We start from the raw sequence: 24,116 nt of genomic DNA on the forward strand, positions 1-24,116 counted from the left end.
CGTCACCGAGGGCTGGCAGTGCTGCGGTGGGAGCAGCGTGGCGAGGGGACGCCCCGGGACACCCAGCAGTGATGTGGGGAGGCCGAGGGGCCGCTGGGCTCCTGTCCCACCGCTCCACCACACGTGTCCCCGTGTCCCCGCACACACGTGCTGTGCCCACGGGGCCGGGCAGTGCCCAGCTGTGCCGTGGGCAGCCCCACGCGCGCTCCGGCCGCGCACCCGCCCGAGTGCTCGGCGGGGGCTCGGCGTCCCCTCGGCGGTGTCCCCGGTGCCCCGGCTGCCTCGCTGTCCTCCCTTGCACTCTCCTTACATAAGCGGCCACGTGGCGGGCACGGCCGCCTCCCGCCGCGCCGTCACCGCCGGCACCCAGATTCCATCTGACAGCCCCTTTCCGCTCGGCTGCTCCCGCCTGGCACCGGGGCCGGGGGTGCGGGGCAGGACCCCGCACGACCCCGCCGCACCCGCGCCGGGCGAGCTCTGTGGGGCCTCAGTGGGACGGGGACACGGCCACCCTTCGTGTCTTCGTGGCACCTCCTGCCGCGCCCTGCCACCCGCTGCCGGGGCGCTGCCGGGCCTCGGGGCCGCGACGCCGCGGGACGGGACCGGGCTGGGCGCCGTGGCCGGGCAGGATCCAGCCGGTGATGGGCTCAGTCCCGCGGTGCTGTGCCCGGGGGTCCCCGGTGCCCGGCGGCTGCCCCGGTGGGAGCGGAGGGGGGTCGGAGCGGCCGCCGTGCACATCTGGGAGTGATTTGGCACATTCCACTGGGCTGAGCACATGCCGGCGCCTGGGCCTCGCCGCCGCGGCCCCGGTGTGCGGGGAGGGGGCCAGCGGCCGCTCCGGGCTGGGGGTGCCCCGGCCTGGCTGCCCACGACTGCCCAGAGCATCCAGGCTCGCTCTGGTGAGCACACGGGGGAAACTGAGGCACGGAAGTGTGCTGAGTGGCCTGGTGGGCACCACCCTCCGGTGTGGGATCCTGACAGGCACGCAGGGGTCCTGGGCAGCAGGGGGCCAGTGTGACTCCCGCCGGTGCTGAGGCTGGCCACATGCCTCACATGTGTGTCTTCCCGGGGGAGCTCCTGCCCCATTGCCTTCCCAGCTCTCGTGACGCAGGGTCTGGTCTGTGCTAGTGGGTGCAGGGCCCTGGGTGCCCTTTCTGGCCTCCCAGAATGTGGCTGGGTAGCCTGTGTCCATGTCTGTGTCCCCATCGCCATCCCCTTCCTGGGATCAGCATCTCTCCGGGGACAGACCAGGGAATCCCTCCGGGTACAGGCACTCTATACCCCCAGGGTGCCATGGGTGCCCCCAACCCTTCCCCTCTGAGCCTGGGGGGGGGCAGCTCAGGGACTCCCCATTCCTCTCCCCTCTTCTCCCCAGTGTGTTCCCATCTCTTCTCTACACCCCTGGAGCACCCACCCCTCGTGTTTTCCTTCATGTGGGTGCCCCAATCCTCCACCCGGAGGGTGGGGGCGAGTATCCAGCGGCAGAGAAAAGGGAAGCGGGCTGGGGGGGGGGGGGGGGACGGGACGTTGGAGCACCTCCTCCTGTGAGTGTGGGAGGGGGGGAAAAAGGGGAAGAGGGGCACCGACGTTGCGGTGCGCGGCCCCTTTAAGAGCCCCCCCCCACCCGGCGCGGCGCGCGCACCCACTTTCTCCCCTTCCGCTTTCTGGAGACTTCAAAGAGTTACAAAGCGGGGCTGGCCCCGCCCCCGCCCCGCCCCCGCCCGCGCCCCATTGGCCGGTGGGGCGGAGCGGGGGGCGTGGCCACCGGGAGGGGCGTGGCCTCCCCGCTTCCCCCCGCCCTCCGCCGCCGCCGCCGCCGCCGCCGCCGCCGCCCCGCCCGGCCCAGCCCCGGGTAAAGTTTCCCCGCGAGCACATGACTCGCAATGGCCGCGGCCGCCGCTCGGTGAACCCCCCCGGGAACCCCCACCCCACCCCTCCCTCACCCCTCTAAGCCGGGGCGAACCCCCCTCTTCCCCCCCCCCCCCCCCCGCTCCTTCCCGGTGCCGCCGCCATGCAGCCACCACCGGGAGCTCCCCGGGTTTAAGGATTTTGGTGTTGGAGTCTCCGTGAGCAGGTAACGAGTGGGCTCCGGATCTACCCGTGGGAGTGGAAGGGGGGGGTTGGGAAGGAGGGTCTTGATGCGGCTCCGGTACCGCCTCTGGGGATCCCCCTCCGGTAACGGGGGATCCCGGGGTTCCCGCAGCGGGGGAGGGACTCCGCCAGGCTGCGGCTGCCGGGCGCACCGGAGCCGCAGCGGGTTCGGGATCGCGGCTTTGGCCCCTGCCTCCTGCCATTTGGCTTGGGGGTGCCGGAGTTCCCTCTCCCGGTACCGACCGCCTGGGCGCTCCCGAGCGGCAGCGCTGCCCCCCCCACCCCGGGGAGGGTTCCGGGGAGGCTCCGATAGCCTCTATACCCCACCGGCGACCAGAGCACCGCGACGGAGCGCGGTGCTGGGGGGACCCCCCCCGGGATTACCGGGCTCCCCCGGGCCGCCGGTGTGCGCAGCCACATTCCCCCCCCCCACGTCCCCGCGGCGGGGGGGGGGGCCGGGGCCGCTTCCCCTTTTCGGGGTGCGGCGGGGCCGGGGCCCGGCGGGGGAGCGGGGCCGGGAGCGCGGGGGGCGCCGGGGGCCGGGGGGCGGGAGCGGCGTCTGCGCCGTTTCCTGGCCGGCGGGCGGAGGAAGCCATCGCTCTGCGCGGCTGACAGGGCGGCGGCGGGCGGGGGGGCCGGGGGGGCCCGGGGGAGCCGGGCGGGGGGCGGCGGGGCCGGGGAGGGGACCGTCGGCCGCCGCCTCCCTCCCGCAGCAGCTGCCCGGGGCCGGGCCGGGGGCGGCGGAGCCCCCGCGGGCTCCGGGCGGGGTGGGCGGGTGGGGGTGCTGGGTGCTGTCCCCCGGGTGCTCGACCCCTGCAGAAGGGGGATCCCCCCCACCCACGGGGGCGGGCAGCGGCGCGCCAGGCTGGGGTGGGCTGGTGCGGAGACAAATCTGTGCTTCTGTCCCCCAAATCTGTGCCTCTGACCTTTGACCTCGTTGGTGGCAGGGGCCGCCCCGCAGCGCGGCGGGTGCTGGGGGTGAACACGGGGGCTCCCCAAGCCGGTCCCCCCGCTCCGGGGAGCCGGGCAGGCACCGGCTGGTGGCTCCGGGTGCAGCACCCGCTGCGTCCTCGCGCCGGGATTAGCGGGTGGCGGCTCGGTGGCTTAGCGGCCCCGCGGCCACTGCTCCCGGGCCATATGTCACCCGTGGGCCCCCACCCTGCCCTTGGGGGTGACCTTGCTGCGGCGCGGGGATGCGCCTGCTCCCGGGGGTGCTCGCACCGGGGATGCCTGTGGGTGCCTCAGTGGGTGTCCGGCCTCTTTGCCCATCGCTCACAGCCCCCCCAGGTGACGCGGTGACACGGCCACCGACAGTGGGATGGCAGGAGCAGGGCAGTGCACTGTGCCCCGTCCGGCGCTGCCTGGTGCCTGCGGCTGCTCCGTCCCACAGGGATGCCTGGCTTCACCCAGCTGTCCTCGTACATCCTCCGTGTCCCTGCGCTCGGTCCCTGTGGCAGGAGCAGCGTCGCGGCCGCGGAGCCTGGGGATGGCCTGTGCCACTGCCACCGCCTGCCCTGCGGCGCTGGGATTTACCATCCTGCCGCTCCGGATCTATTTATATCCAGGAGGTTCTGGCGTGACAACGTGCCACACTCGGCCGCGCGTGCCCTGAGCCACTGTGCCCTGAGCCACCGTCCTGGCAATGTCCAGTGCTGATGCCAGTGCTGCCATGGAGAGGGTGGCTGGGCTCTGGGGTCCCCCAGCCCTTTTTGGGGTGCTGCTGCAGCACGTCAGGGCTGGGGGAACTGTGGGTCCCCTGCAGTGCGTGCCTGGAGCCTCAAGGTGCCCCACGCCATGGGGCACCCCTGTGCCGCAGGGCCCCCTGGCAAGCGCCAGCCCCGGGGGGGGCGCAGCGGGTGCGGGGGGTGCGATCATATCTGCGGTGACACATGTGCTGATTACGGAAAATGGGTTAATCTCCCTGCGGCTGGAGGCGGCTTAGCGGGGGGTGGCTCGTGGCAGGGCCCGGCGAGGGGCCGCGTGCGTCCGCTGTGGCCTCCGCTGTCCCCACTGAGCCCCGGCTGCCAGGCAGTGACAAGGGACATGGCAAGGGGACGTGGCAGCGGCACACGGCAGCCTGCCTGCCCGCAGCCAGCCCGGGCGCGATGCGGTGGGTCGCGGTGGCTGCGGCACGGAGCGGTTTGGTCCCCCCAGGTACATCAGGTCTCTGCTTCGGAGCCTGCCCAGGCTGGGGGCACGGTGCCACCAAAATCTCGGTGTCCGGGGGTGTCACACGGCCGCCTGCCCGCCGGGTCCCCCCGCGCCGTGTCCCGAGCGGCCCCGTGCCAGCTGCACTTGTCTGCCGGCTGTCGCCGAGCCAGCAAGGGCTGTCTGGGGCCGCGCTGTTCCCGGCACGCCATTCCCAGGGCGCCGGCTGCCGCCGCAGCCTCGGCTAAAAACAACCGGGACTGCCGCGAGTGGCTGCCGGGGCACCATCCCCCTGCTTCCCGGGAGCCCCTGGGGAGCTGGGATGGGGCACTCTGGGACCCCTGGGATGGGGCACTCCAGGACTGAGAGTCCTGGGCCTGTGGTTCCCTGCTTTCATCCTGAAGGTTGGGTTGCAGGGTGGAGATAGGGGTGTACCTGGAGGTGTCCCCTCCATGGGCAGGCAGCAGAGGGTGTGGGTCCCCAGGGTGCTGTGGGGGCAGCCCACAGTGTGAGGGGTTGGTGGGTCACGCTGGCCAGGACACCACCGGACCTTTGGGACTGGCCTGCTCCTCACGGTGCAGCCAGGCTGGAGCGGTGCCGGTGGTGGTGTGGCACAGCCGTGGCCATCCCAGGGGCCGTGGCAGGGGCTGGGGCACCTGTTCCCGCAGAAGAATGGCGCATCTGGTGGTGGGTGCGGGAGGTGTAACCGGAGCGGCGCGTTCCCGGCGTAACCGGAGTCGGCCCGGCCGCAACAGGTGGAATTTCAGTTTGTGGCTCCTTGTGGCAGCAAGATGCGGGGTGCTGGGGTGAGGACCCACACCACAGGGCCAGTGGCGACTCCCTGGGGTGCCCGTGTGCCCCCACGGGTTGGGGAGGCCAGCATGGGCCACCATCCCTGCTGGCACAGACAGCTTCCCCATGGGCCAGTGTTGTGTCCCTGTCCCTGTGTCTGTGCTGGGGGAGCGGTGGTGGCTCCGTGTATCTTGCAGTTGGTGTTGGGGTCAGTGGGAACACCAGTGCTGCCCGGGGACCTGTGGTGGGGCTGAACAAGCCCCTGGTCTGCTGCTGGCCCTGGAGAGTAGGATGTAGGTCCTGTGGTCAGCACTGGCCTCAGCATCCTCAGATTCCTGTTCCCAGCAGCCTCAACTCCGGCACACGCTGCCTGGCCCAGTGTGTGCCGCTGGCTCCGGCCGTGCCGCAGGCTGGGCATGATTCACGCCTGCCCGGGGACGTGAGAAACGTGACGGTGACTCACCGTGGAGAGCTTTGGGGATACAGGGAGAGGGTCTCTCTCAGCAGCCCTGTCAGGGGGTCACCTCACCCCCCCTGCACGATGCTGGCTGGCCTGGGAGGGCCCGGAGGGGCCGGTGGCGGCGGGGGGCAGCGGGGGGCAGCCGGGCCCTTGGCATCGCGTGCGAGGCCACCCCGGGCTGGTTCTGCCGCCAGCGAGGAAACCGCAGGCTGCAACCGCAGCGGCTCCGCAGGCGCTTCCTGCCCTGCCCCGAGGCTGCCATCCTGTGCCCCCGTAGCCTAGCACGGCAACCCCTCTCTGCCCACACACCGTGGGGGCAGCCTGGCACGGGGGCGTCCCCATTGCCTGCTCTGGTGAGGGTGGGGGACGTACACAGCAGCTGCTGCCAGATTTGGGGAGTGCAGGATGCTGCGGTGGTGAACCCTGCGATGGCAGCAGGGCCAAGGGCCTCAGGTGGCAGGTCAGCGGGGTCATTAGTCAGTGGGGTGATAAGCCAATGGGGTGACAGACTCTAGGGTGGCAGGGGAGCAGGGTGAGAGAGTCTGGGGTGACAGGGGCTGTGACAACTGGGCCAGGACTGAACTGAAACCTGTCCGCCTGGGAATCGAGAGTGGCAAGGGGAAGCTGCGGCCTGGAGCACGGTGCCTGCCGGCATGACAGGAAGGGCTGGGTCGCTGCCCGCTGCCCTGCCAGGCACCCCCAAGCACCCCCAGCCCTGCTTGCCCCCCGCTGCCGGGGGGGCCAGGGCGGTGCCCCCACTCACCGGCGTGTCACATCCGGGCGCTGGTGCTGCCATCACCGTGTGCCCCGGCAGGAAGCACAGCTGGGTTTGGGGGCGTGATGTGGGCTGGAGCTGGGGTGCTGCCTGCTCTGGGGGGTTCGGGGAGCCTCAGGGTGGGCTGGAGGTGTAGCTGGCTGGGGTGGTCACTGGGGACGGGGTGCTGCGGTGTGGCCATTCTGGTGGGATCCTGGTTGCTCTGTGGTTGGTGCTGGCTGTGCTGGACGTGGGGGAGCAGGATGCACCTGTGGGCACTGACCCCAGCCTGGGGGGTTACAATGGGGGGCTGCATTTTTGAAAGGGGTCTCTTGGGGGACTGTGCCAGTACTGCCTGGCCTATCTGGGTGTGCACAGATTTTTGCGGAGGGCTTTGTGATCTCTTTGGGGTCACAGTGGGATGGTGGATAGGTCAGCCTTGTCCCACCCCAGCTGTGTCCCCCCACCAGCCATGGCCCCCCAGATCATGTCCCCCACCAGCTGCACTGCTGCCAGCCCTGGGAATGGTGTGATCTCCGTGTCCATGCGTCTGTCCATCCACTCCCGGGGGCCACCCCCGGCCTGGGTGGGAGGTTCCTCGTGTCTGGATTTGGCCCGGGCCCCGCAGCAACGTTTTCCATGGGGCTGGAACGAGGCGCTGGATTCCAGGAAGCTCCGGGCCTCATCCAGCTCCTGCGGGGACTGGAGGAAAAGGCGTCGGGGCGGGTGAGCGTGGGCCCTGCCGAGGAGCTGCATGGCCCCTGGCCCCACACCGCTGGCCTGGGGGGTTCTGGGAGTGCAGCTTGGTCAGAACACCCAGGACCCCCATTTGGAACACCCAGGACCCACATTTGGGATGCCCACAACCCCCCAGCTGGGGAGCAGCCGTGTGCTGGGGGCTGTGCCGGCACATGGTCCTGGGGGAGTTCTTCTGGGCAGCAGCTCCTCCTGCCCACCAGGACCCACGGGAGCAAGGCTGGCCAGGATCCCTGGACCCTCCTGGCCACTGCTGGTCATGTGGAGCTTTGGGAAAGGGGGTTGCTGGCTGGGTTGGGGTGCACGGTGACCAGCCTGGCGGCGTTGGCCTCGCTCGGTCCCTGGCCGGCGGTGTGTGGGGGGGCTGGAGCGGGTTGAGTAATTGGGCCCCGGCACGGCTGGCGCGGTGCCCGGCGAGCACTTGGCACCGGCAAACATAAACAGTTCTTCCCGCGCCTCCCTCCCCTGGCTCCCCCCAGCCAGCACATCTCGGGGGCCACGGCCTGGCCGGGGGGGGCCATGGGCAGTCCCCCACACCGCAGGCCAGGGTCCCTGCAGTGCCATGTGTGGACCCCACTCAAGGGCTGTCCCCAGTCTGATGCTGACCCAGCATCCGGCACCATGCCCTGGCAAGGGCTGTGGGAATCCCACACTCACTGGGGCACCCTGTGCTGGGGGGGATGTGACCCCCCAGGCACTGATGGGTACCCAGTCTGTGGTGACAGGACCAGGGGTCTCCCCATAGGTGCTTCCCACTGGGTCAGTGGGTGCTGGTGTGAGCTGGGAGAACTGTGAGGGGTCCTGCCTCCAGTGGGTGCACCCAGCTGAGTTCTGGGGGGGCGGGCAGGGCCATGCCCATCCCGGCCCCTCCCCAGCGCCTTGCCGGGCGGCCCAGCCTTGTTCCTCTGGATCCTTTTCCGCCTCCGCGGGGCCGGGAGCCAGCACTCTCGGCAAATAAACAGCCCCCGCCGGGCCCCGCGCCAGCACTTAAATAAACAGCCAGCCCGGGATTGTGAAAGCCCCGTGCCCCTCTTCCCACCTCCCCCCGACTGGCCAGGGCCGAGGGGTCCGTGCCCACCGGGCTGGCGTGGGAGCTGCCGGCGCACGGCGTGAGCTGGCGCGTGGCACATGGCATGGGGTGGGGGCTGCGTCGCGACGGGCAGGGCCCAGCCCTGCGGCCAGCCTGAGCCCCCCGGTGCTGGTCCCGCGGGGCTGAGCCCCCTCCCTCTGAGGCCGGGTGGCTGAGCCCCCTCGCGATCCGCGCAGGCGTGGGGGGAGCGGAGCCGGAGCGGGCGCGTGGCCGTGACGGCAGAGCCGGCCTGGAGCGGAGCCGCTGTCCTCAGGGGACCCCGGTGTGCCCGTGTCCCGCCCCCGTCCCCAGCTGCCCCGCAGCCCCCCAGGCTGGGCAGGGGCTGCTGCCCCCAGACCCCGCTGCGTGCCCCATCTCCCATGCTAGGCCTGGCAGAGCAGGTTTGGGGTCGTGGTGCGGCCTTTGGCTGGAAGAGGGGTGTCCTGTGGGACCACAGTGTCCCCATGCCGTCCCCACACCGTCCCCCCGTCCCCCCCACTCAGATAAGCTGGGATTAGTGAGCTGCGCCTGCCGGTGCCGCCGTCCCGGTGTTGTTAATCGGGGGATCGGCTTTAATCCCCCACGGAGCCCCAGGCCCAGCCGGCTGCGCCCTCCTGGGGCCAGGAGGGGATGTGGCCCTGGGGGGGGGGGGCTGGGGAAACTGAGGCACGGCTGGTGGGTGACCCCACCGGGTGGGAGTCAGCGGTCACAGCCCCTCTGCTAATGCCCCTCTCTGCTTCCCCCACAGCACCGCAGGACCAGCGCCAACTGTGAGGACAGCCCGGCAGCAGGGCACCCGCGGGCCCCATGCTCTGCTTGTCCCCCGGACCCCGCACCTGAGAGCCCCCTGCGCCGGAGACCCCGCCATGGCCAGCAACAGCAGCTCCTGCCCCACACCGGGCGGGGGGCACCTCAATGGCTACCCTGTGCCCCCCTATGCCTTCTTCTTCCCACACATGCTGGGGGGGCTCTCACCGCCCAGCACCCTGGCCGGCATCCAGCACCAGCTCCCCGTCAGTGGATACAGTACCCCGTCACCTGCCAGTGAGTACTGCGGCCCTGCGGGGGCTGGTGGGACCCCCAGTGCTGGGGGGGGTATGTGGAGACCCCTCTGGGCCAGGCTCTGTCCCCAGCGTGGGATGTGGGTGCCAGTCCCAGGCTGCTGCTCCAGCACTGGTCTGTAATGTGCCCCAGGGCAGTGGCACTGGTGAGGGGGGGTCTCCTTGCTCCCTGCCACACCTGTGGGGAGCTGATTTTGGGGGCTTCATGATGCAAGCGCTGGGTGCTGCTCCCCATGTGTTCATCTGAGTGCTCCTGCTGGGGAAACTGAGGCAGGGAGTGCTCAGTGGCCCTGGTTGTGTCATTAATTGCGGCCGCCTTCGTTAATGGCTGTTTTATATGCTGGTTATTAACGGCCCATGGGCCCTGGCCAGGGTGTTCCTGTCCCTCAGTGTGACTAGACTGGGTGCTGGGTGGCTTGGTGGGTGCTGTGTCCCCACGGTGGCTCTTTGTTCGCCGGTGGCGGGGCTGCCATGGGGGAGGCGATGAAGGCAATGAAGACAATCATCATCGCGGCTGCTCCCGATTCCATTTCCCCGTGACAGGGTCGTCCATCACGGCCCCGGTAATCACCGCCAGCCGTGATGGCAGCTGGGAGCCGCTGGAGGTGGGCATCCACCCCGGGTCCCCCCGAACCAGCACCCCTCAGAGTGCCTCAGTTTCCCTGGATGCCGTCTTGCATGCCATGGGGTGGCTGCTGGACCCCTTCTCACCCCGGTCCCACGGTGGGTGGGTGCCTGTGCCCGTTCGCTGCATCACGGGTGCCCTGCGGCGCCTGCTGGTGGGGAGAACCCCGTGGGTCGGGGTGTGGCAGGGCCCCCCCGGCCCGTCCTTGGCCCCGGGGGCCGGTGCAGGTCCGGGCAGGGCCGGCCCTGGGTGCTGTCCCCCGCCGGAGCCGCCCCGGCGGCGGTGGGACCCAGTGGGACCAGTTCAGCGACTGGGTGTCGGCGGGTGGGGCCACTCCCCCGCGCTGGCTCTGGGGCCATTCCGGGCGTGTGGGAACAGGCTGGGGGTGCCGCCTGTGTCCCCCCCCTTCCCTGACACTGAGGACAGAGCCGCGGGCACGGCTGGAGGGTGTCCTGGGGCGGGTGATGGACCGGTGAATCGTGCCTCAGTTTCCCCTTGGCCTTCCCTGCTGGGTGCCCGAGGGATGCAGGGGGTGGGGGCACCGTGTCTTGCCAGCCCCTTCATAGCATCCATACAGCCTGGTGGGTGCTCTGTTTGGGTAGGTCCTGCAATATTGGGGTGGCCCGTGATGCCGCTGCTCTCGCTCCTGGTGCAGGGAGGTGCCGGTGTCTGTGTCCCGGCTGCGGGGGGGCCGGTGCCGCCACCCCCTCCTCACCATGTGTCCAGCCCTCTCCAGATGTGCTGCAGCTGTGCGGCCCCAGGGCCGATCCGGCTGGGCCCTCCTGGGTGTGCAGATGCCCCTCCCGGGATTTGGGAGCCCAGCGGGTCCGTGGGTGCTGGGATGGGGATCTGGTGGGTTGGGAGCTACATGTGGGCATGTGTGTGCTCACATGATGGATGTACACGCGTGTGCCTTCTGTGGGCTGGGTGGCGTGTGCGTGGAGCTGTGTGTCCGTGGCACCGCGTGCTGCTGGCAGTGCCGGTGTGTCTCTGCACAGCTGTGTGTGCACAGCTGGGGCTGTGCAGGGCGTGCATGCGTGTGTCACACGTGTGTGTGTTTGTGTCAGTGCCCGCTGTGCCTGTGCGTGCACACCTGGGGCTGTGTGGAGCGCACACACGTGTGTTGTGTGTGTGTGTTTGTGTCAGTGCCCACTGTGCCTGTGTGTGCACACCTGGGGCTGTGTGGAGCATGCATGCGTGTGTCACACGTGTGTGTGTTTGTGTCAGTGCCCGCTGTGCCTGTGTGTGCACAGCTGGGGCTGTGTGGAGCATGCATGCGTGTGTCACACGTGTGTGTGTTTGTGTCAGTGCCCATTGTGCCTGTGCGTGCACAGCTGGGGCTGTGTGGAGCGCACACACGTGTGTTGTGTGTGTGTGTTTGTGTCAGTGCCCACTGTGCCTGTGTGTGCACACCTGGGGCTGTGTGGAGCATGCATGCGTGTGTCACACGTGTGTGTGTTTGTGTCAGTGCCCGCTGTGCCTGTGTGTGCACAGCTGGGGCTGTGCAGGGCGTGCATGTGTGTGTCACACGTGTGTGTGTTTGTGTCAGTGCCCCCTGTGCCTGTGCGTGCACAGCTGGGGCTGTGAGGAGCGCACACACGTGTGTCATGTGTGTGTGTGTCAGTGCCTGCTGTGCCTATGTGTTGATGGCACACGCAGAGCAGCGTTGCCCGTGTCCCTGTGCCGGGTGGGTGCACGCGTGTTGGTGCGTGTGGCGGTGCTGGGTTGCGCCTGTGCCCTCATCCCCATCCCCGGGGGCTCCGTGGCGCCTGGCTGTCCCTGGAGGTCCCCTCCCCTTGCCCAGTGCTGGCCCGTGGTGTGTCTCAGGAGTCCCTGAGGGGCTCCCTGTGCAGCCGCCCCCCCCCCCAGACCCTCCCTCGCCCTGATTCCCAGGCCTGGCTGCGGGAAGCGGGACCCCAGCCCAGCCCCCGCTGCAGCCGCGCCCCCCCGGCCCCGCTCCGGGCTGCCGGGACAGGGGGCCCCGCGCCCGGGCTGGCCTGTCACCCTACCCGCTGGCTCCGGTTTCCTCGCGCCGCAGCCGCTCCCCCGCAGCGCCCCGTAATTAATTAATTTTTAAAAATTAATGAGCAAAACGTGCTCCCTGTAGGCCGGGGGCTGTGCGCGGGGGGGCCGCGGGGCTGGGGGGCCCCGCTCAGGGCAGTGGCCGGGGAGCCCCGCGGGGTGCGGTGCTGGGGACCCCCCGGCCCCCCCATCCCTGACCCGGGAAGATTGATGAGGCGCTGGGCCCCCAGCCTGGGAAAGCCCATTAGGCGGAGGTTCTCTATCACTGTCAGGGGCCGGGGGGAGCCGCCTGTTCCAGCCGGGAATTTGCCGGGCTCAAAAGCGGCTGAAGGGGATAAATGGGGTCTTTTGAAGTGGGCGGGCGAGAGGGGGGCTGCGGGGCCCGGGGGGGCTGCGGGGCCCCGAGGTGCCGGCGTGGCGATGGGGGAAGGGGCTGCAGCCAACACCCCATACCCCGGGCTGGGCTGAGGGGGTTTGTATTGGGGCCCCCGGCATCCCTGTCCGTGGGGACTGTGACCCTGTGATCCCAAAGTCGCCCCCTCCGGGCACGGGGGGGTCCTCCATGGGGTCCCCATGGGCCGTAGGATTGGGTTTTCGTCGGCCTTCTGGAGGCATCTGTGTCCCCCCGGAGCATCGCTCTGGGAGTGGGGCCAGGAGGATGCGGGGCTGGGGATGTTGCTGGAAGGGCCCCATTTTCGTGTCCCCAGGCCGCTGGTGGGATGTGGCTCAGGGCGGGGTGTCCCTGTCCCCCTCACACCGCGGGATTGCGTGCGGGGTGTCCCCTCGCCCAGTTCCTCTTGGCTCTGGAATTAAGGTTTGTTTTTTTTTTTTTTTTTTTTTTTAAATCTCTGTTTCTTCCTGTTGCCGCCGACGCGGGACGGGAGGGGATGCGGGACGGGAAGGGATGTGGGAAGCGGTGCAGGAAGCGATGCGGGATGGGAAGCGCTGCCCGTCGGGGCGGCCGCTGGCACGGCCCAGCCGCGCGGTGCCACCGCCCGCGTCCCCTCCGCCGTCCCCTCCGTCCCCTCCATCGCAGCCACATTCTTTCCAGCGCTGGTAAATGAGTCAGAGCAGACATTTGTCATGTTCGCTGCAGGAAGTTGGAGCAGCGCTGGGCTTTTGTTCGAAACCTGCTGGCTAAGCAAAGCCCCGACTTGCCATTATTATTTAAACAGGCGCTGCCGCGCTGCGCAGCCCCGCACGCACACACGGGCACGCACACGCGTGCACAGCCACACACGGACATACAGCCACACACGGACATACAGCCTCACACGGACATACAGCCTCACGTGTGCACAGCCACACACGGACATACAGCCTCACACGGACATACAGCCTCATGCGTGCACAGCCACACACGGACGTACAGCCACACACAGGCACAGCCACACGCGTGCACAGCCACACATGGACATACAGCCACACACGGACATACAGCCACATATGGACATACAGCCACACATGGACATACAGCCTCACATGTGCACAGCCACACACGGATGTACAGCCACACACAGGCACGCACATGTGTGCACAGCCACACACGGACATACAGCCACATACGGACATACAGCCACACACGGGCATATAGCCACACACGGGCATATAGCCACACACGGGCACAGCCACACACGGACATACAGCCACACACGGGCACAGCCACACACGGGCACAGCCACACACAGACATACAGCCACACACGGACATACAGCCACACACGGGCATATAGCCACACACGGGCATATAGCCACACACGGGCATATAGCCACACACGGGCACAGCCACACACGGACATACAGCCACACACGGACATACAGCCACGCACGGACATACAGCCACATATGGACACAGCCACACACGGACATACAGCCACATACGGACATACAGCCACACACGGACATACAGCCACATATGGACATACAGCCACACACGGACATACAGCCACACATGTGCACAGCCACACACGGACATACAGCTACACACGGACATACAGCCACATATGGACACAGCCACACACGGACATACAGCCACACACGGACATACAGCCACATATGGACATACAGCCACACATGGGCCCAGCCACATGTGTGCACAGCCACACGTGGACATACATCCACACACGGACATACAGCCACACGTGTGCACAGCCACACGCACACAGACAGCCACACACCGACACGCACACACATGCACAGCCACACGTGTGCGCAGCCACACACGGACATGCACACGTGCACAGCCCCACAGCCACACATGCACACAGGACAGTCACATGCATGCACACACAGTCACAGCCACACTCGGGGCCAGACAGAGCCACACACATGCACAGCCACACACACAGATGTGTGTGGCAGCGCCCACATCCTCCGACCCGTGTCCAGCCATGCACACACATGTGCTCCTCCTGCCCATGGCAAGGCCCAGCTGAGGGCTCCTCTCCCTCCAAGGGCACTCCTGGGCTAGGCAGCGTGGGGCCAGGGCAGTGCGGATGCCGTGGCATGCCCGCTGTGCAGCAGGGAGGTCACCGCTGCAGCGGGAAGTGGCACCCCCGGGGCCTGTCCTTGGCGTGTGACCGTCCCTGCTCTGGGCAGCGCCGTCACCACTCAGGGGTCCCTGCGTTTGCAGTGTCAGCTTCAGCAGGGGCTTGTGTGAAGGGGTGGCGTGGTGGGGACTGGTGGCACGTGGTTTTCTGCCCTGCGTGGGTCACAGGCCCGCACACACAGGTACAGCGGGCTGTGCACACACGCGTGTGTTCACATTCTCAGCTGCTCCCGTGCTCAGTGGGACACGGTGTCACACACATGTGCGTCTGTGTAGCGGGAGCACACGTGGCTCCGCTGCAGCGGGGATGCAGACACGCGTCATGCACTGGGAACATACATGAACACACGTGCACATGCATGTACACAGACCCACCCACCCCACCGGGGGGGGGGAGGCCGAAGGTCAGGCCGAGGTGAGCCTTTCCCGCGGGTTCACCCGCAGTTCACCCGCATCCCATTAGGCAAATGAGCCGCGGTCGCCGGGCAGCCCCCAGGACCCCCCCGGGACCCCCAGGGCCCCCGTCATCTCCGCCGGGCAGTCCCCGGGCCCCCCAGCCCCGCCTTGAGCCCCTCCCCATTTCACTCCCGTGTGGCGCTGCCCCTGCGTGTCCGTGTCCCTCTGCGTGTCCGTGTTCCCCTGCGTGTCCCGTGGCCCCGCGTGTCCGTGCCCTCTCCTTGTGTCCATTTCTCCACCGCGTATCCGTGTCCTCCTGCGTGTGGCCGTGTCACCTCATGTGTCCGTGCCCCCACCACGTCTGTTGCCCCCCCTGCATGTCTGTGTCCCCCTCGGTGTCCGCGCCCCCCACCTCCCGCGTGTGCTTGTCCGTGTTGCGTGTCCGTGCCCCACCCCCGCGTGTCCATTTCTCTCCTGCGTGTCCGTGCCCGTCCCCTACATGTCCGTGCGCTCTCCGCGTGTCCGTGCCCCGTGTCCGTGTCCCCCCGGCGTGCGGGTGTCCGGCGGCCCCGCGGCGCGGAGCGGGTTAAGTGCGAGGAGGCGGCGGGTGCCGGGAGGGACCGGGGCTGGCGAAGCCGCAGAGCCGGCGGGGCTGCGCCTTCCTCCCCTCCCCCCGCCTCCTCCTCCTCCTCCTCCTCCTCTTCCTCCTCCTCCTTCTCCTCCTCCTCCCGCCGCTCGGGCGCGGAGCGAGCGGCGGGGCCGCTCCGCGGGGCGATGGCAGCGCGGCGCGGGGCGCCCCGGGGGCGCGGGGGGGGGCACTGACCGCCCGGGGCCGCCCCGGCCGGGGGAGCCGCCCCCGCCGCCCCGGGGCCATGTACGAGGGCGCGGCGGTGGCGGGGCTGCCCCCCGGCCCCTTCCTCCGCATGGATTTCTACGGGCCGGGCCCCCGGGGCTGCCCCCCCCGCCGCCCCCCGCCGTGGAGCAGCTCCGGCCGCTGTAGGTACCTGCGCGCCGGGGGCGGACGGGCCCCTCTCCGTCGCATCGGGCCGGAGAGAGGGGCCCCGAAACCCGGGCGGGGGTGGGGGGCGGCTGCGGGGATGGGTGCGGGGTGCGGTGCTGGGTGCGGGGGCTCTGGCCGTGGGCGGGGGGCTGAGCTGAGTGCTGGTCCCGGGGGGGGTGTGGGGCTCAGCCTCCCCCCAGCCGTCTCTCCACCCGCTCCATGCGCAGATGCCACCGGCTCTTTAAACACCCCCTGCCCTATTTCGGGGGCAGTCAGGACCTCGGGGCCGAGCTCGGTGAAGGGGGGCAGGGGGGTCGCCTCTTATCCCCCCCCTTCCCGCAGCGGGGTCCAGGCAGCGCCGGCTCCGCCGGGAATTTCGCTCTCTCCTGATAAAGGCTCCGGGAAAATCCAATTAACTACAGACGGAGCCGCCGCTGCTGCCCAGGCGCAGGGGAGCCCCAGCCTGGGCCCCCACCCTTCCGCGGATCGGGGGGTCCCCCTGGGCCGGGGGATCCTGGGTGTGAATGTGAGGCCGGGCCAGCTCTGTTCCTGCTGGCGGGACCCTGCCCTGTGTCCCTGAGGAGTCACAGCCCGGTGTCCCCTCCCATGCCCATGCCCTGTGCGAGGGGGGGCAGGGAGGGCGTGAGGACACCGCTCTACCGGGATGGGCAGCAGGGGGACACGGGCAGCGCACCCCAAGTGGCGGCCAGCCTGAGAGCTCTTCCCCCAAGGGGATGTGGGACCCTGCTGTGGTTTGTGCCCGCTGCGTGGGGAGCGAGTGAGGTCTGGAGGGGCTGGAGGAGTCCCGTGCCCCCGCTGTGGGCAGCTGGTGCCCTGGCACCCAGGGGCCACCACAACAACCCAGGGAAACTCCTGTCGGGTTCCGTGGGACTTTTCACCCCGATAAGGGCGGGGGCCCATTGCGGGGTGCCCGTGGCCGGCGCTGTGCAAAGGGTGTGTGGCCGTGGACCCCGGTCTCGCTCCCCGCATTGTCTTGGGGCCGCTCGACCTTTGCGCTGGCACCGAGCGCGGCCGAGGGGCCTTTGTCTGCGCTGGGGACACGCGGGGGCTCCCGCTGGCTCTGTGAGGGGGGGCTGCCTCCGAGGCCTCGCTCAGGCAGGGTGGGCAGGGGGGTCCCAGGCTCCAGCGCCATCCCTTAGGGCAGGGTCACCCGGCTCTGACTGCCCTGAGCAGGGTAGCTGGGGGGGCATTGTCCCCTCTCTGTGCCCCCCAGCCCTGCGGGGGCCGGAGCCCCCTCCCCGTGGGCCGCAGCGCTGGGTGGACGTGGGTCCCCTCCCTGGCTAGGGCACCGCGGGGCTCTGGTCACGGTGACCGTGACCTGGCGGGCGCGTGGGCGGCGGGCGCTGGCGGGACTCCCTGGCTGTGTGCCCCGCTCCCGACGTCACACGAGGTGCCGTGTCTCCCCAGCCCGGGGGTGCCAGCCCGGGCAGGGCTCGGTGGTGTCGGAGCAGCCGTGCTGTGCCTCAGTTTCCTCAGAGCCAGCTGCGGCTGTGCCCGCTGGCCCCGCGGTGCTGGCTGCTGGCCCAGCGTGGCACTGCCCTGCCCGGCGGGGCGTGTTGCGCTGGCACAGGAGCCAGAGCTGCTCGGGGGGCACGGGGAGCCCATCCATACCCTCAGAGAGGCCTGGGGCTGCTACCATGGGGAAACGGAGGCACGAGGCAGCTCCTGAGAGTGGGGGAGGATCTTGTAGGAGCCCACCAAAACAGTGGGAACCCCCTGCCCCTGTGGGGCCATGTGCTGTTGGGGGCTTTTGGAGTGCCGTGCGGGTGTGGGAGGGGTACGTGGGGTTAGATTGTGCGTGACACCCCCCTCCGCTGGGCACAGGGTGGCCTCACATGGCCTTGTGAAAGCTGTGGGTCACAGATGGGTGTGTCGGGGTTTTGGGGACCCCAGGCCCTGGTGCTGGCAGGGCACAGACACCGGCTCCTGGGTAGGATGCTCTAAGGGGACCAGGCGGTGCCCGGTGGGCTGAGCCCCGTGGCTGGTGGCATGTGAGCAGGAGCGGGCACCCCACGGCTCGGGGTTCCCGGCACCCTCTTCCCTCCCCCCCCCTTCTCCTGCAGAGGCGCAGGAATTCGGGGCACGTGGGATTCTCATCCGCAGGGAAGCCCTGGGTGGGCCTCCCCCCTCCTGTGGGGGGATCTGACCTCTGGCACGGCACTGCCACCGCACGGGGCTGCGGGGACCCCCGGTGACCCCCGTGCGACGCTCGGGTGGGCTCCCCCCTCTAGTCCCCCCATCCTCGTCCTCTCCCTCTGGCCGGGGTCTATCCCGGAGCCGTGGCGGGGTGGCGGCGGCGCGGAGGCCGGTGTCCCCGCCGGGCACGGGCACACGGGGTGTCCCCGCGGGCGCTTTCCCACGCCAGGGCGGGGGTGCGGGTGTCGGGGTGCCCCGGGGTCCCCCGGCGCGGGCAGGAAGCAGCCGGCGGGGCCGCGGGCGGGGGCGGCGCGTTCAGCGTTCACCCGGGATCTGGCGGAGCCGCAGCATCTGGTCTGCAGCTGGAGCCGGGCTCCGCTGCCTCGGCCGGGGGGGACAGCGGGGTCCCCCCTGCTGCTGGGGGGGGGGGGGGGGCGGGCTGGGGGAGGGGATGAGCCTGGGCATTGGGGTCCACCGTGTCCCCAGCTGCACCCCGTCACCCAGCCCTGCGCGAGCAGGGGAGGTTGGCACCCATTCTGCCCGCTCAGCGCGCCTTTGGGTGCTGCTCTGTGCCCTCCCCATGCCCCCCAGGGCCGCGAGGGGCACCCAGGCCTGATGCTGCCATGAGGGGCTCCTGGGGAGCTGGCTAGGCTGGCGGCTGTGCCTGTGTCCGTGTCCCCTCCGTGGTGGCACCTCGGTCCCTTGGCCGGTGGTGGGAGTGGCAGGGGATTCCCGGGGTGCTGGCGCAGCTCTGCCAGCGCAGGGACGCGGAGGGAGCCGGGTCCCCTCCCCCCTCCGCACCCAGCACGTCAAAATCTTGTCAAATCCGCGTTTTGTGAGTGCAGCTCTCCACGAGGAAGTTCTTAAATTATATAAAAGAGGCGATAAATTATAGACGACGTTCGCTCAGTCACTTTAATGGCTCCGCTCCCTCGAGTGGCAGCGGTGATTTATTCAGCCCAGGAGCTCTGCCCAGCGCTCGCCCCCACGCCCGTGTCCCACGCACACCCTCGTGTCCCACCCCGCACACCCACATCCCACCTCGCAGCCTCGTATCCCACCTTGCACGCTCACATCCCTCCCTGCACCCTCACAGCCCACCACACACGCTTGTATCCCATCTTGCACGCTCACATCCTACCTTGCACGCTCCCCTCGTGCCCACACACTCATATCCCACCCTGCGCAGTCGCCTCCGTGCCCTCATATCCCACCTCACACATTCCCCTGGTGCCCCACACGCTCATGTCCCATCCCACACACTCGTATCCCACCTTACATACTCATTTCCATGATCTCAAATCCCACCCCGCGTACTCCTCACCCTGCCCCGCACGCTCCTGTCACACCCCGCACATTCTCCGTCCCCGTTGGCGCCTGGGGACAAGCGTCAGGCGTGGCTTTGTCATGGTGTCCCCTCCCTGGCCCCATCCCGTGGCCTTTGGCGAGGGGCCCGCGGCACTGCCGGGCTGGGGACCCCCACCCCTCACTCCCCAAAACCCCCCACTCCACTGGGGCCCCTTCTCCGGGCTGGGTGTCCCTTGCCGGGGCTCCCCACGGCTCCCCGGCCCCGGGGGGACTCCGGCGGCCGTGGGGCCCTTTTTGGGGTGCAGGGGCCGGCGGGGCGGGGGGGGGGGCCTGGGCTCCCCCGCCGGGCCCGGCCTTTAATATCCTGTTTGACTGGTTCGCTTGGCTCTGCTGCAGAAAAACATTCGCAAACATCCCGGAGCAGCCGGGGAGCGCTTAACCCCTTCCTGGCTGCACCCCACGCCGGGGGTGCACCCCGACTGTGCTGAGCTCCTCCCCAGCTCAAGGGGTGCACCTTGACTGTGCTGAATGCCCCCCCCCCCTGCACTCCAGGGGTGCACCCAACTGTGCTGAGCCCCCCCCGTGAGCCAGGGCTGCACCCCGACTGTTCTGAGTCCCCCCAGCTCCAGGGGTGCACCCCAACTGCGCTGCCCCCCCCAGCCTGGGCTGTGCTAGGGCAGGGGCCAAGGCTTGACCTGGGGGGCTTGGGCACCTGGGGGGCAAGTCCTGGGGGACTGGGGTGCTTTCTGGGGTGCAAGAGGCACATGCCTCGAGGTTTTGGGGTGCAGGAGGGGAACAGGCACGTTCCATGAGGTTTTGGGGTGCAGGGGCACTGGCTGTGTCCCCTGTGCTGGCAGGGCCGGGGTCTGCTTGTTACGGGGACAAAGGCAGCGCTGCCCTGGGGGATGTCCTCCATTGGGGGACCTTGGGGTGCCAGCTGGGTGCCATTGTGCCTGTCCTCTCCTGGGGGGCCATGGGTGGTGGGTGACCCCCGGGTTTGTGGGGATTCCCCTGTATATACGGGGGTCACACTGTACATGTGGGGTCACCCTGTACGTACAGGTGTCACACTGTACATGTGCCCTCATGTGTGAGTGAGTGTGTGGCACTGGCCCCCCCAAGCCAGTCCTGCACTCCCCGTCCCCCCATCCGCTGGCAATGCTGATTGGGCTGGGGGCTTCTGAGATCCCGGCCCTTTTCTTTGCTTTTTTTCCTTTTTTTTGTCTGCCTGAATTCCACATCGTCTCTGTGACCTGGAAATGTCACGTTGTATCTTCCCAGCTCGTGTCCTCTCCCCGCTGGCCCTGCTCGACCTGGCGCCAGGGCCGGGGTGGGCAGCGCGGGGCTGGGGCTGCCGGGACCCCTGGAGCTGGGGAGCAGCCGTGGGGTGCGGGGTGGGGGGTCCCAGCCCGGGGGGCTCCGTGCCCTGAGTGCCACCCCTTCCCCACAGCCGTCGAGACGCAGAGCACCAGCTCGGAGGAGATCGTGCCCAGCCCCCCTTCACCCCCACCCCTGCCCCGCATCTACAAGCCCTGCTTCGTGTGCCAGGACAAGTCCTCGGGGTACCACTATGGGGTCAGCGCCTGCGAGGGCTGCAAGGTGAGCGCTGCCACCGGCCCCGACCGCCCCCACGGCTCCCCGGGGTCCTTGGGGTGCTTGGTGTCCCCGTGCCGGGTGCTGATCGGGGCGTGCGGGGTCCCCAGGGCTTCTTCCGCCGCAGCATCCAGAAGAACATGGTGTACACGTGCCACCGGGACAAGAACTGCATCATCAACAAGGTGACGCGCAACCGGTGCCAGTACTGCCGGCTCCAGAAGTGCTTCGAAGTTGGAATGTCCAAGGAGTGTGAGTGGGGCTGGGAACGGGGACAGGGATGGGAACAGGGATGAAGAGCAGGGATGGGACAGGAACACGGATGGGAACACCCTGCCTGGCGTCCCAGTCAGGGGGCTCTGGATATGATGGGCCATCCCAGCAGCCCCCACCCAGTGCCCAGTAAGGCCCGGGGGGATGGGGACCCCCTGGGATTGTGTCACAGCCTGGCAGTTGCCCGGGCAACGCGTGATTGATAATGTCAGAGATAAATGACGCTGACGAGGCCTCCCCGCTCCGCTGGCAGTTGTCATGGTGCCCGGCTGTGCCCCCGCGGTGGGTGCCCGGGGGAGAGGGCTGCTGAGGCGCAGCTGCCTCCCTGAGTCTTGCCCCAATTGCCAACCCCTGGGGGCCTGGGACCCCTGGGAGGAGCTGGCAGAGCCTGGGGGACCAGGAACTGCCAGGGGAGTTCAGCTTTCCCAGAGGCTCACCCTGCACCTGAGAGGGGTCCTGGCCCTCCCAGCCCACAGAGGGTGATCCCTGCAGGCCCAGGGCTCCTCCCAGCTGCTCCACCGTTCCCAGCTGTCACCCCCTGCGTCCCTCCTGTGCCCCTCACCCAGTGTGGTGGCTCAGCTGCCATTCTCTGTCCCCCAGGTCCCTCTCTGATATGCTGAGCACCATCCCCGCAGGCCCCCCCAGGGGTGCAGGGTCTAACTGCACCCCTAATTGCTCCTAATGGGGGTTGTTTAAGGGAATCTGTGGGGCTGATGGCTCCGCCGGGAAGTTGTCACCACAGCTGAGCCCATTGCTGGTGGCAGGTTCCCATCCTGCCCTGGGGGGCAGAGTGTGGTGGGGCAGGGCCTGGGTGGCACTGGGGCACAAGTGACACTGACCCTGCCATTCCCGCAGCCGTCCGCAATGATCGGAACAAGAAGAAGAAGGACGTGCCCAAGCCGGAGTGCTCGGAGAGCTACATCATCACACCTGAGGTGGAGGAGCTCATCGAGAAGGTGCGCAAAGCCCACCAGGAGACCTTCCCCGCGCTCTGCCAGCTCGGCAAATACACTACGGTGAGTGTCGTGGGGTCCCGGGGGTCCCGGGGGGCTGGGGAGGGCCACACCCCCCCCGTGCCCTCATCCCCCACCTCCCACTACAGAACAACAGCTCGGAGCAGCGCGTGTCCCTGGACATCGACCTGTGGGACAAGTTCAGCGAGTTGTCCACCAAGTGCATCATCAAGACGGTGGAGTTCGCCAAGCAGCTCCCCGGCTTCACCACGCTCACCATCGCCGACCAGATCACCCTCCTCAAAGCCGCCTGCCTCGACATCCTGGTGAGCGCAGGGATGGGACGGGGATGGGGACAGGGACGGGGAGGGGACACCAGGCTGAGCCCCCCGGCCTCTCCCCACCAGATCCTGCGGATCTGCACGCGCTACACGCCGGAGCAGGACACCATGACCTTCTCGGACGGGCTGACGCTGAACCGCACGCAGATGCACAACGCGGGGTTCGGGCCCCTCACCGACCTGGTCTTCGCCTTCGCCAACCAGCTGCTGCCGCTGGAGATGGACGACGCCGAGACGGGGCTGCTCAGTGCCATCTGCCTCATCTGCGGAGGTGGGTGCAGGGACGGGCACAGCCTGGCCGTCCTCCCCCAATGGCTGAGCACGCAGACCCCAAATGAAGCCCAAGCAGTGGGATGTGGGAACCCACAGGATGGCAAGGGGGATGTGCTGTTCCCCCCAACCAACTCTGTGCCCCCTCCCCAGACCGCCAGGACCTGGAGCAGCCTGACAAGGTGGACAAGCTGCAGGAGCCGCTGCTGGAGGCACTGAAGATCTACGTGAGGAAGAGGAGGCCCAACAAGCCCCACATGTTCCCCAAGATGCTCATGAAGATCACAGACCTGCGCAGCATCAGCGCCAAGGGTGAGGCCCCTGTGGCTTTGGGTCCTGGGGGAGCATCCAGGAGACACTGGGGCATCTGGGTCACTCAGCATCCTCCAGAGGGGATGAAGAGGAGGATGCACCCAGCACTGCATCTTCCAGGGATGCTGGAGATACCACAATGTCCCTTGTCCTCAGTGCCCAGGGAGAAGCAAAGCTGGGGGTGTCAGTTTGGGGGTGCTGCTTTCAGGGTGCTGTTTTGGGGGTGCCATTTTTTGGGTGCCCGTTTGGGGATGCCAGTTTTAGCGTGCCATTCTGGGGGTGCCGTTTTGGGTTTTTTTGGGTGCCGTTTGGGGTTGCCAGTTTCAGGGTGCTATTTTGGGAGTGCCAGTTTGTGGGTGCCTGCTGACCCCGACCCTCCCGCAGGCGCCGAGCGGGTGATCACGCTGAAGATGGAGATCCCGGGCTCGATGCCGCCCCTCATCCAGGAGATGCTGGAGAACTCGGAGGGCATGGACACGCTGGGGGGGCAGGCGGGCAGCCCCCGTGGGGGCAGCCTGGGGCCCCCCCCGGGCAGCTGCAGCCCCAGCCTTTCGCCCAGCTCCAACCGCAGCAGCCCGGCCACGCACTCGCCGTGACCCGCGCCCGGCGCGCACCAGGACAGAGCCCGGCACGCCGGCACGGGGGGGGTCCCTGCGCCCGGCCCGGCTGCAGCCCCCCGGGGCGGACTCCTCGGCAGCCCCCGCCGGAGCGGCCCCTGCGGGGACCCCCCAGCCCCGGGCCCAGCGCGTTGGTTGAGTCACATTTCAGGGGCGCGGGGACCCTCGGCCGCGGCCCCGGGGACGCCCCGGCCCCACCAGCACCAGCACCCACGGGATCGCGACCACCGAGCCACCCCCCCGCCCCGGCCGTCCGCGGGGGGGCCCGGCCAGCCCCGCACGCCGAGGAAGCAGAGTCATTTAAAAGAGAAAAGAAAGCAAAGTATATATATATAAATATCTATAAATATCTATAAATACGTTTTAAAACCTTTGTAAAAGTTTGGAGGGGTTTTTAGGCCTGTGCAGGTGGAGGGGGCACGGCGGGCGCTGCCGGGGGAGGGGGGGGGCACACGGTTTATTATTATTAAATTCTTTTTTTTTTGTTGTTGTTGTTGAGATTTTAGTGGATTTAGAGTCGGGGGGCACCGGGCGGGCCCTGCCCCGGCCCCCCAGGCGGGGAGGGGACTGT

General features: G+C 68.7%; 2 protein-coding genes across 2 annotated transcripts; one reads left to right on the plus strand and one right to left on the minus strand.

Moving 5' to 3' along the window:
• Positions 1–487: 487 nt before the first annotated feature.
• LOC138099074 (proline-rich protein 2-like) lies at positions 488–5,753 on the minus strand. The gene is made up of 4 exons (XM_068996136.1): positions 5,561–5,753; positions 2,476–2,904; positions 2,154–2,337; positions 488–896 (listed from the first exon to the last, which is right to left on the minus strand). The coding sequence occupies exons 1-4, from the start codon at positions 5,751–5,753 to the stop codon at positions 488–490; spliced, it is 1,215 nt and encodes a 404-aa protein (XP_068852237.1).
• On the plus strand, positions 1,995–23,968 carry RARA (retinoic acid receptor alpha). The gene is given in 11 exon segments (XM_068996497.1): positions 1,995–2,074; positions 8,819–9,114; positions 20,637–20,785; positions 20,890–21,031; positions 21,908–22,068; positions 22,155–22,331; positions 22,413–22,617; positions 22,770–22,928; positions 23,313–23,459; positions 23,462–23,596; positions 23,599–23,968. Coding segments are annotated over 10 exon segments (1,539 nt in total). The 5' UTR covers positions 1,995–2,074; positions 8,819–8,936; the 3' UTR covers positions 23,685–23,968.
• The last annotated feature ends 148 nt before the right edge of the window (positions 23,969–24,116 follow it).

This window comes from Aphelocoma coerulescens, chromosome 27, assembly GCF_041296385.1.
Source record: "Aphelocoma coerulescens isolate FSJ_1873_10779 chromosome 27, UR_Acoe_1.0, whole genome shotgun sequence".
Classification (NCBI taxonomy): Eukaryota; Metazoa; Chordata; class Aves; order Passeriformes; family Corvidae; genus Aphelocoma; species Aphelocoma coerulescens.

Bases quoted from the DNA above. Each gene is read 5' to 3' on its own strand.
- LOC138099074 (XM_068996136.1), bottom strand. From the start codon at position 5,753: ATGGCAGCCTCGGGGCAGGGCAGGAAGCGCCTGCGGAGCCGCTGCGGT. The intron at 2,905-5,560 runs GTGAGGTGACCC...CCCCTTCTGCAG, and splicing joins GCCAGCATCGTGCAGGGGGG to GGGTCGAGCACCCGGGGGAC. The intron at 2,338-2,475 runs GTAATCCCGGGG...GGGAGCGCCCAG, and splicing joins CGGCGGCCCGGGGGAGCCCG to GCGGTCGGTACCGGGAGAGG.